The sequence below is a fragment of the Hakea prostrata genome, chromosome 8 (genome assembly GCF_041222555.1).
Source record: "Hakea prostrata isolate BN-2017 chromosome 8, UWA_Hpros_2, whole genome shotgun sequence".
NCBI classification, from domain to species: Eukaryota; Viridiplantae; Streptophyta; class Magnoliopsida; order Proteales; family Proteaceae; genus Hakea; species Hakea prostrata.
This window is the reverse complement of record NC_142607.1, coordinates 9,448,686-9,461,361: the sequence shown is the minus strand read 5'-3', so window position 1 is coordinate 9,461,361 and position 12,676 is coordinate 9,448,686. Positions and strand designations below refer to the sequence as shown.

General features: G+C 38.0%; 1 protein-coding gene across 1 annotated transcript in view; it reads right to left on the bottom strand.

Moving 5' to 3' along the window:
* LOC149006738 (PH, RCC1 and FYVE domains-containing protein 1-like) overlaps positions 1-12,676 on the bottom strand; it is an 81,499-nt gene that overhangs the window by 65,252 nt on the left and 3,571 nt on the right. The window contains 1 exon segment of the mRNA XM_089165715.1: positions 6,745-6,831. Within this exon segment, the coding sequence (XP_089021841.1) occupies positions 6,745-6,831 (87 nt within the window).

Genomic DNA, 12,676 nt, shown 5'->3' with positions numbered 1-12,676 from the left:
CACTCGTGTCTCATGGATTTTTCTACTCAAAAACAAATCCGACGTTAGTTGTGTTCTTCCCAGCTTTCATTCCATGGTTAAAAACCAATTTGGAGTTAGTAAAAAAAGATTTAGATCTGATAATGCCAGAGACTATTTCAATCAAATTCTAACTCCATTCTTTCAAAGGGAGGGAATTATACATGAGTCATCGTGCGTTAATACCCCACAACAAAACGGAGTAGCTGAACGGAAAAATGGCCACCTTCTTGATGTAACTAGAGCCTCCCTATTCCAACACAATGTGCCTAAGTCATTTTGGGGGGAAGCAGTCCTCACAGCAACTCATCTCATAAATCGGCTGCCTTCGAGAGTCTTAGGATTCAAGAGTCCAATGGATGTCCTTTCCCAGTTCTACCCAAACCTACAAACGACAAATAACCTTGTTCCTCGAATTTTTGGGTGTGTTCATTTGTTCATATTCATGGACCACATCGGGGTAAATTAGATCCTAGAGCACTCAAATGTTTATTTATAGGATATTCCTCCACTCAAAAGGGCTATAAGTGCTATCACCCTCCTTCAAAAAGGTTCTATGCTTCCATTGATGTCACTTTTCATGAACATAAGTCTTATTTTTCCACATCTCATCTTCAGGGGGAGCATTCAATAATGGAAGATAAGAATGGGAATTCCTTACTTGACTTAGAGTTCACTCCCAAATACTTCACTATGTCACCTGAGTCAAACTGTGAACAACCTAAACTTGTGTTAGACTCACCTGTGTCAAACTGTGAACAACATGAACATATGTCAAACTTTGAAATGAAATAGCCTACTTATGATATTGAGCATGTGAGATTTGGCAAAGGAAAAGTGTTCTCAAGGAAGAAGAATCTTGTTCCAGAATCAGTGGAAGTTCAAGACTCCAATCCAAATTCTGGAAATGAGGTACAAATGACTAATCCTTCACTACAAACCGAATCTGATGTGCCCACAGATAGTAATGAACTAGACCTTCCTATTGCCATTAGGAAAGGCACTAGAGAATGCACAACGAAACCCATGTACCCTCTTGCCCAATTCTTGTTCTTTAAACATTTTCCCCCATCTCATAGAGCCTTTCTGGTAAGTTTAAACACCATTGCGATTCCTAACAACTTATCTGAAGCTTTATCCAATAAGGAGTGGAAGCAAGCTATGAATGTGGAGATGGAAGCATTAGAAAGCAATGGAACCTGGGAACTTGTAAGGTTACTAGAAGGGAAGAAACCTGTGGGGTGCAAATGGGTCTATACATTGAAGTATCGAGCAAATGGATCTTTAGAAAGGTACAAAGCAAGGTTGGTAGCCAAGGGCTACACCCAAACTTACGGGATTGACTACCTTGAAACATTTGCTCCGGTTGCAAAAATGAATACTATCAGAATCTTACTATCCTTGGCAGCAAATTATGGTTGGGACTTGCAACAATTTGATGTTAAAAATGCATTCTTGCATGGTGAACTAAAGGAAGAAATTTACATGGAGGTTCCACCGGGTTATGAGAATGATTTAGCTGCTAATACTGTATGCAAGTTAAAAAAGGCCTTATATGGACTCAAACAGTCACCGCGGGCATGGTTTGGCAGATTTACTAAACTCATGATTAGTATGGGTTACAAGCAAAGTCAAGGAGACCATACATTGTTCATCAAGCACTCATCATTAGGGGGAGTCACGGCACTACTTGTGTATGTTGATGACATAATAGTGACAGGAAATGAAGAAAAAGAGAAACAAAATTTGACTCAATGCTTGGCTAAGGAATTTGAGATCAAGGCTTTAGGAAGATTAAAATACTTCCTTGGCATTGAAGTTGCTCACTCTCAACAAGGCATTTTCATCTCTCAACAAAAGTATATCACTGATCACCTTAAAGAAACAAGAATGGCCGCGTGTAAACCAGCAAGCACTCCAATAGATCCCAACAGTAAACTTGGGAATGCAGAAGAAGATGTTGTTGTGGACCGAGAGATGTATCAAAGACTAGTAGGAAGACTAATCTACTTGTCTCACACAAGGCCCGACATTGCATATGCAGTTAGTGTAATCAGCCAATTCATGCACAGTCCAAAGGAAATTCACTTGCATGCAGCTCACCGTGTGCTACAATATTTAAAAGGGACGCCAGGGAGAGGCCTTTTATTTAGAAGGAATAAAGGAATGATACTAGAAGCATACACTGATGCTGATTATGCAGGGTCAGCAGTAGATAGAAGGTCAACCACAGGATATTGAACCTTTCTTGGTGGCAATCTTGTGACATGGAGGAGCAAGAAGCAGAATGTTGTGGCCCGGTCAAGTGCAGAAGCTGAATTTCGTGCAATGGCTCAAGGAATATGTGAATTACTTTGGTTGAAGATTATCTTAGAAGACCTACAGGTTGAATGGGGTGGACCAATGAGACTCTACTATGACAACAAATCAGCAATCAGTATAGCACATAACCCTGTTCAACATGACCGAACCAAGCACATTGAGATTGACAGACACTTCATCAAAGAGAAGCTGGATAGCGGACTGATTTGTACGCCATATGTGTCTACACATAGTCAACTTGCTGATGTACTTACTAAAGGATTGAGCAGCTCAGCCTTTCAAAAATGCATATCCAAGCTGGGAATGGAGAATGCCTATTCACCAGCTTGAGGGGGAGTGTGGAAAATCTTAGAATCATATCATAATATTTTATTAGTATCTTTAATCTAAGTAGATTAGATTGTAATATTCTATTACAGGTATTTTTCTTATTGTATTTTTCTATTCTAGGTAGATTACTCATTTATTGCAATCTTCTATTCTAGGTAGATTTCTCATTTATTGTAATCTTCTATTCTAGGTAGATTTCTCATTTATTCTAATCTTCTAGGTAGGATATTCTTTCCTATTTCATAGATAGCAACTGTGTATATATTGATTGTAAAGTTCTGAATAATACACAAAAGTATACAACACTTCAATTCCTATTTCATCAGCATTGAATTGAGTTTAAACCATATTATGAAAATCTTGAAAACATTGAAAAACTTCATTTTTTTTGTTTTAAAAAATAAATCCATGTGGAGCGAGAATGACAATCAATAAAAGTAACAAAAAAACGATGGTCAATAATAGATATACGGCGACAAGACCCCCACACATCACTATGAATTAACATAAAATGAATAGAACTTATATTATTATTAGAAGGCAAATAACTTGAACGAATCTGTTTAGCAAAAACACAAGCTTCACAATAAAATTCCCTATGACAAGATGAGACCAAATTAGGGAAAAGTTTTCTCAGAGTTCCTATAGGGGGATGGCCTATCCTACGATGCCACTGGTGGCGAGCTGACAAATTGACCTAATGAGGAGTAGCAAGCATAGCAGAAGAAGAGGCTCCATTCGATTCCAACAAGTAGAGTCCGTGGTCTAGTTTACCACGTCCAATCTCCTTCCTATTATCAGATTCAGAAAGACACAATAGGAGGGAAAAAATGTTACCGTACAATTCAAGTCATTGGTAAGACTACTAATGGAAAGAAGGTTAGTAAAAAAAGATGGAATATATAAAACTGATGACAAAAAAAGGGACGGTGAATGTTGTATTGTTCCCTTTCCAACAACAGAAGAGTAAGAACCATCAGCTATACGGACCTTATCTTTCCCTAAGGTAGGTAAATAATTCAAGAAAAGAGAAGCAGAACCTGTCATATGGTCTGTCACTCCAGTATCAATAATCCATGGAGCAGAAATTAAAGAAGCATGGAAGCCGTTAAATACGGTACCTGAAGTAGCAAGGTAGGAATTCGAATGAGCAGTTGACAAGGCATTGGAAGAGGCAATGGCAGAGGCAGTGGTAGACGACTGTAGAATGCGCCTTAGAGCAAGCAACTCTTCCTAGGAAAAACCGATATCTTGAGTAGGTGCGATAGAAACAGTTTCTGAATAATGAGCCTTGAGTTTACCCTTCTTTTGAGCCCTTTTTTGTTCAAAATCTGCAGGTTTCCCATGTAATTTCCAGCATGTTGTTTTGGTATAATAGGGCTTGTGGCAATGCTCACACTTAACCATATCTTTGACGAATTCTGTTCGGGACACCATACTCACACTCTGAAGAGCAGATTTTGTCACTATCGGATTATGTAACATAGCCAGACGACGACTCTCCTCACATTGAACAAGTGCATAGGATTGTTCCAATGTAGGAAAGGGAAAGTGACTCAAAACCTGTACTCGAATCTGATCATACTCCACATTTAAGCCAGCCAAAAAATTATACACCTGAATTTTGTCAATATATTTCTTGTAGGCAACCACACCATCAGGATTAGTCGGTTGGTAGTCACCCTAATGGTTTAACTCTTGCTAGAGAGAGCATAATTCATCATAATACTGGGCAACGGTCAACTCTTTCTGTGTGGTGTAATGAAGCTTCTTTCGTAGCTCATAGATCTGCACATCATCCCTAGTTGTCCATAAGTATCTTTAGTAGCCTTCCAAATCTGGGTTGTTGTATCCAATAATAAATATCCCCTGGCAAGATTTGGATGCATGGAATTCAAGAGGATAACATGATAAGAGAGTCATGTGAAATCCACTTATTCTGAAGAATGCCAGCAGTCAAAAGTTTGGTTGTAGTGCCCATAATATGACCGACTAGACCTCTTCCAATAATTGTCAAATAGGCAGAACGATATCAGATCAAGTAATTGGTTCCATTGAACTTAACAGAGAGTGATGGAAGGTTGGGATAATTTTCATGACTTGTCGGAACTGCAAAAATATCCGGTGTAGTCATATCTTCAGTCCATTCACCAAGAACACCACCAAAAACAATTTTGATCAAACCTGCTAAAAAATTCTGATCAAACCTGCTGAAAAATTCTGAGCAAACCTGATGGAAGGGCTGATCAAATCTGCTGGAAATTTTTTTTGATAAAACCTGTTGTTCTGCTGTCTTCAAACTTGTTCTGAAATATCCCTGGAGATGTAAAAACTCCAAAAAAAAAATATGCATTGCATTAGACAAGAGAATAGCAGAAACAAAGGAGAACGGAGAGGAGGAAGAAGCTGTTAATGGCAGAAACACAGCCAGAAAGAGAGCAAAGGCGGAAGAAGAAAGAAAGAAAGAAAAAAAAAAAGAGGCGGAAGAAAAAAAGAAAAAAGAAGAAAGAGAGAAGCAGAAAAAAATCGAGTTTTTTCTTGGTGTTGCAGAACCCAATAGGAAGAAGAAACAAATGAGAAGGAGAGGAGACAATGCTAGCTATGGCGGAAAGAGAGAGAGAAAAAAAGAAAATCGAGGAAGAAAGAGGCGGAAGAAAGAAAAAAAGTACCTTGGTTTTTAACTTGGCTCTGATGCCATGTTGAAATAATCGAATCCTTAGGTTATCAATGTGACCTCTAAGTTTTCTATTTATAATAATGTGAAATATAAAAAATTACACAATTACCTTCACTAACCAACTGAATAACAATAACTTGAACCACAACTTATAATTAAACCAACCCACAAATAAACCAAACCAACCAACAAAGCGGCATTTCATTTTGGTGCCACCAAAAGATTTCACCGAGTTTCAAGCTATGACCCATAGAACCTGTGGCAGAATCTTTGGCTGAAGGGATTACTTTAAGATCCTTCAATTAATATGGAGGTTCAATTAATATGGAGGTACCTATGCACCAATGTGCATTTTTCTCTCATTTCGGAGGACAAATGACCATAGTTGCCTCCAAAACTTAATGTGAACACTTGTTTTTGTCTTACTTGAATTATTTTAATATTCGTATTAAGTATATATTGCATTTATTTTTTTTAAAGGCCTAATTTGGTGTTTTGGTTTTGTATCCTTCTTTAAAAGGAAACATAGAACCCTGAAATTGCATATTCCTATTCTACACCTTGTTTAAGTGCTATGACCACATGACATGGTTGTCAAGCCGACAAGGCGACAGCCAGGCGAGGCAATAGAGGGACGAAAACCAAAGCATCACCTAGGCGACAAGGCAACACTAGGTCGCCTTGACCCAAAAATGGGTGGACGCTTTGACGACCATGTATATGAGACATAATCATGTGATAAATATAAAGACAATAATTACTATAGAAAAAGACTTACTCTGTTACAAACAACAAAATATAGTAAAGTGTTAATATCGTATATTACATAGGCACCAATACAATATATATTTCTTGAATCATAGACACCACACAACCCCAGTCTTTCATGTCTCAACTCCCATTGTCAAAAATACAATATTAGGATTATGTTACTACTTACTAAGCAGACCAACATTATCAAAAATTTTGAGCTTTCACGGAGATGCTCTAAAATTTTAAAATTCTGGTTAAGTTATTCAAAACTGTGCATCTTTTGTGTATTGAATATCATCTTAAGAAGGCTTGAAATCTTGAGTTTTCCGAGATCTCGCCGAGATTTCTAAACTATGCTTTGGGGAGGGGTCAAATTTTATACGATTTATCAGTGACTCCAATGTATTGGTTGTTTGAAATCAGTTTTGTCCTCAATTTCAAATTTTTCCTTAGGTCAACATACAGGTTTACCGTGGGTGCTGAAAGCTGTCCATGAGGTGATCTAGAAGCACATCATATCCTTCCCAAACTAAGTAACAATCATGAAGAATGATGATATAACACCCAAAACAATATGAGTGAAGAAAACCAGTAACAAATTGACAAATAAAGCTAATAATGTGCTTTAGATGGACTTAACTTACATTAGCAAGGCGGAACGGGCAAAACTTAGGTTTCCCTCTACGCCCATACTTTAGCAGATATGCCCCTTTTTTAAGGACCGAGATAGCCTGTCATTGAAATGATTGTGAAACGCAAACTGAATACACAAAAATAAATCTAAAAGGGAGGGAGAAAAGGATGAAATTTCCAATTTGCCATATCAAACAACAATAGAAGGTACAAAGAAAACAAAAAAAAAATCCTGAGGAAGCAAACAGGAGAACTAGGAGAAAGGGCTCCTAAATTATATTACACATTGCTCTACATTTCCCGATACTGAGTACGGACTGACCAAAATGCGTTTTAGTTGACATGCCAATATCATACCATTAATTTATATAGTGTACCAGCATTGATCGATAAGATTAATACAACTTTGGGACATTGATATCACTACAGCATGATTTTGGAATCTTATTGTCTATACAATTGCCTTATTATGCTGTTCACATACAAAGAATTACAATGTGCAAAGTAAAAGAAGCTCTAAGGAGATGAAAGTAGGCAAGACATAAGGTGTTGATGAAATCCCAATAAAAGTATGGAAGAGCTTAGGAAGCTATAAGTTATCTTGGTTAACCAAGTTGTTTAATAAGATTATGAGCATAAGGAAAAATGCTAGAGAAAAAGCATTGTGGTCCTAGTTTACAAAAACAAAGGAGATACTCAAAGTTGGCATAACCATATAACATAAACCGATGGGTCATACTACAAAATTATGGGAGAGAGTAATTAAAACCCTTTTCAAAAAAGAAACCATATTACAGAAAACCATTTTGGTTTTAGGCCAGAAGATCTAAAATGGAAGTTATTTACCTTATTAGGAGACTTATGGAAAGGCATAGAGAGTGTAAGAAAGATCTTCATACAATCTTTATTGACCTAGCAAAGGGTTTGTGATAGAGCCCGAGAGCATTACTTTGGCAAGTACTAGAGAAAAAAATGTTGTAGATAAATACGTTGACATAGTTAAAGATATGTATGATGGCTCAATGACAAGTGTAAGAACAGCGGAGGGAAAAGTGGTGAGTTATTGATTAAAATTGAGCTACATCAAGGATCAGCTTTAAGTTCATATTTATTTACGCCTATAATGGATGATTAAACCAAAAACATTCCAAAATAAGGTTCACTGGTATATGCATTTTGCTAATGAAATTGTTGGGCAGATGAGACACAAGTAGGGATAAATACCAAACTGGAATCATAGAGAGCAACTTTGGAATCAAAAGGCTTTAAAGCAAGTAGAACAAAGACGGAATATCTAGTGTGTAACTTTGGTTGTCATTAGACGGATGATGAGGTGGTGAAACTTGATGAGAGGGTGATTCCATTAAGTGATTACTTTAGGTACCAATCATAAATAAAGAAGATAGCACAAGGATGATGTTTTCCAATAAATTAAAATAGGTGGATGAAGTAGAGAGATGTGTCACGGTCTTGTTTGATCGATATATTCCTTTAAAGCTCAAAGGAGACTTCTATAAGAACGTTTTACGACCAGCTATGATGTATGATGCAAAGTGTTTGGCTGTTAAAAAAACATCAAATAAACAAACTCAATATAACAAAAATGAGGATGCTAAGATGGTTAAGTGGCAAAACTCAGAAGGATAAGACAAAGAATGATCATATTCGAGCTGGTCCAGGAGTAGCTTTGATAAATGATAAGCTACAAGAAAGTCAATTGAGGTGGCATAGCCATGTTGAACTAAGGCCTTTAGACGCTACTGTACAGAGAAGTGATTTAATTCAGGTTGAAGAAACTAGAAGGGTTAGGGGCAGACTTTAAATAACCTTAAGAGAAATGTTGAGAAGGATATGCATTGTATTTAGGATGGCCTCAACTAGAGCTGATTTGAAGGCAATTACCCGCGTAGCCAACCCCATTTAGTTGGGATAGGGCTTCTTCTTGTTGTTGTTGTCATTGTTGTACATTCATAACTGATAACTCATCCATCAAAAGAACAAGGTACAAGTGAGAACCTAGGGTCCATTTTCTTGAAGCCCATTTTGTTTGACTTCATTGAGATGATATTTTATTCAATCGTAACATAACAGACCCATAGACAACCAATTTTGGTTTGGATAACAGACACTGATCAGAACAGGTTTTTGTTGTCCATTTAGTTCTTGAGGTTAGGCTTTAATTGAGTCCCTAAGCTGCTGCAGATCTAATGTGGTTGTTCAGTGACTAAACTTCACTTGGAACTGCCAACAACTAAAACCCATTTTGGTACCGAATGATCTATCAGATTTTTATTTTCTTTTTCTTCTTCCTTTGAATTGATTAACTCTCACATTTCTGTTTTTGATAAACAATAGTTTATTTAAAATAAGAAGAAAGATAGATGTGATCTGAATCCAGAAGGAACAACAAATAGAAAAAGTAGCAACCACAGACAGAATTTTCTACTTGGGTAGAATCCATACCGATAGATTACATGACTGGCCAATCAAATAGTTTGTTACATTACTTATCTGCCCTTCTTCTACTCTATATTTTTTTCATTGAGGGTAACTTGAATCAAATTTTCACATGTGTATTTAAATATTTAAAAAAAGTGCTAATGTCAATGACAGCTTTCGATAATGACAAAATGTGCATGTCATCTTCAAATTATTTAGAACTTCTACTCTCAACTCCAAGAACAACTTAGAATAAGACAAGAAGCATAGAAATAAGGTGACAGCCTCTAAAATATAATTACAGCTATAAAGGCATCATGTAGACAGTCTCTTATATAAAAGAACACAAGTTTTTCAGCAATGATAACAAAAACTAGGTCTCTCTAATAACATAACAGAACCTCCAACTCCGAGGACCCTCACTCCGGAGCAAGGTTGTCAAAGCGTCCGCCTAGGCCGCCTTGTCACCTTGGCCCATTTTTGGGTTAAGGTGATTTGGCGTCGCCTTACCGCCTAGGGGAAGCCTTGCTTGGTGTTGCCTTGGTTTTCGCTGCCCTCTATCACCTAGCATCACCTTAACAACTATGCTCCGGAGGCAAACCAACTTACAAGTTACAACACAGGAATGAAGCAGATGAAAGAATGAATCTGCATCCTGATGTTAGTTACCATCCAGTCACGGTGTAATTGACTCCTATTAAGCCTGTAAGGAGGGGAAAGAAAATACAAGACCTAGTGACCAAATCCAAGACCTGACATGATGAGCATTGGTGGTCAAGTATATCCTTCCATTTTTCTCCACCCCACACTTAAGATGATAACCATCAACCAAATCTACATGAAATTATCCCCACTCACAATTGTATCATTTGGAATTTTACAGATCACACCAGAATATAGGAAGTGGTATCATACAAAGAGAAAAAACAATAATGGATAAACATGACAATTTAACTCCTTGATCTCCATACACAGCAAGATAGAAGAAGATACTGCACATGGTAACAACGTCACAGATGTGTCTATTTACATTCTTTAGGGGAAGCCTAACAAAGAAGGCTCTACAACAAACAAGGTACTCACAACAGCAGCTTTTTTTTCTATTTATTTCTTTTATTTCTTTCTTTATTTCTTTCTTCTTCTTCTTCTTTTTTTTTTTTTTTTTTTTTTGTGGGGGGGGGGGGGGCGGGGGTGGGGGGGAGAGGAGAAGGGTAGAGAAGGGTTAAAAGAAAAGATCCATCAGAATAAATGTCTTTGGTATCTAGGAGCCAAACCATCACAACCCGACCTATGCAGGGACCAAGAACGTGGAAGCCTCCTGCAGCTCAAAATCCCTATGAACATTATGAAAATCAAGATTCCAAGAGAATACAGTGATTTTGAAAGACAAAGTTTAGAACAAGGATGGAATGGCTAAAACATGAGGAGAACATGAAGAGAAATTGGACTTAAATAGAACCTTACCCCCCACAATATGACCATAAATCTTCAAACAACAGAATGTTACCACCCACTCACACATATAACTAATAGACTGGGAGAATGATGGTAATACACTGTGATTACTCTCCTAGAGGGAGGGTTTTGCTTTATGAATCTTTTACTTCATTCCACCTGCAAAGCATGTGATATCAAATTTAATTTAAACATATTTGTGATATCCCCTAGGATCCTAACATGAAACCCTAATTTTAGGCCTAAAGACCCATCGATCAAGTGCTAGGAACTTGCAGTCCATCCAGTTAGAGATCATGGATTAGAATCCAGATCCGTGGAATTGAATGGAGGAGATCAAGATTCTCCAGTCATATCAGAGAATGATAGAAGGAAGGGTTCACACTCGGATGGAATGGGAAGATGGATTGCAAGCTTCCAGAAGTTGAGTTTGGATGATAACCAAGTAAAGGTATGAGTTCTGGTGTTTTGCAGAGGTTTTCTCTCATGTATGAGACCACTCCAGACTATTCGGCCCTTTTGTTTACTGACAAGCAAGGCAGTTGGTACCATGTGGTCGGTTGGCAACCAATAGCCTGGGGGACCAGGTTAGTTGGAGATTCAGGAAAACCAGGGTTTATTGACCCTTCACCCCTAATTAGTGGTTAAACCCTAATCTCTGAGTTTATTTCCTCATTAGGTGGCCAAGAGTTCTAGAGAGAGTCAAAGAAGAGTTTTGGGAAGAAGGAAATCACAATTGTTGCAGTGGAGGCCTTGATTTCGCTAGAGTCTCAGTCAAATAACCGATCTTGAAGGTAAGCCTCTTCTTCCCCTTCCATCCTATTCAATTTCATCAAATTTTAAAGGGGTTTGATGCTACTAATGGAGGCTTGATGTTGGAATCTAGATCTGATTAGAGAACCATTGTCTTCTAACCATCTCGGATCAGATTCAGCAAGAGGGATGAGAGGTTGATCTTCCCAATTGCAGAATTTTTTAGGTCAAGTTATATCCTTCAAGATTTGGTTTGAATCTAAGATCTAGGGTAGACTTTGTCGTTCGATTGATTTGTGGGTGTTGGAATATGGTTTTGTGTCAGAATTCATGCCTGCGATTGGCACAGAGCACCCTAGGGTTTGAGGAAGGAAGGTGTGAATTTCAAACTGGATTGTTGTTCAGCAACAGGGGCAGTCGATTGCCAACCGTCCGCTCACTCTCCAGGCAACCAACCGCCTAGGTTGCTGTCATGGACTAAGTTTTGTTTTGGGCCAAATTTGTTTCCAACTTAAAATCTAACTTGATCAACATATTCTTAGGAGTCTGTGGAAGACTTTTGGTGTCTTTTCATGAAGCTGGAAATTCAATTCAGGCTTTTGGAATACTGTCAAGGTGAGGGGACTGGATGCTAGACTTAGGGTTTATTGTTCTGATATTTTATTTACTTCAGAATTCATGCTTGTGGAATGCTGGTATGTTTTGTAATGTTGTTTAGGACATGCATGCATTGAGGGAATGATGGAAGGATGTTTATTTTACTGTTTATCCTATCTCTTTTTATACTTGTATAATGGCATGTGGGGATGGACTATCTTAGCTTACATTCATATTATCATATACCAGGGTAGTGGCTTAGGCCATTGCTTCCGACTCTTCATGCATCTCGCATAATCATAGTTATGCATATATGTGTGTTCATTAGATGCATGGTTAGGATGTTTCCAACATGTTACCACCCTTTCGACAGGGGAATTGAAGTTGAACAACACGCGGTGACGGTAGGTGACTTGTGGGTATCCAAGAAATAGTTCAAAGCTGTGTGGAGACATAGAGTACTACCAGTGTGCCATTCATGGTGTAGGTTGCATATGATATAGGATTGGGCTTGCGGGCTCTCAACAAATGGTTGAGAGCCGTGAGGGGACATCGAGTGTCATCAGTATGTCATATATGGACAGACTATATGGTTGCGGGATGTTCATCCAACAAACAGTTGGGAGCCACAAGGATCAACATTCCCAAAATGGAAAAAAGATATCAAACCAATAGAGCAGCAAACTTAAGGAATGGCAT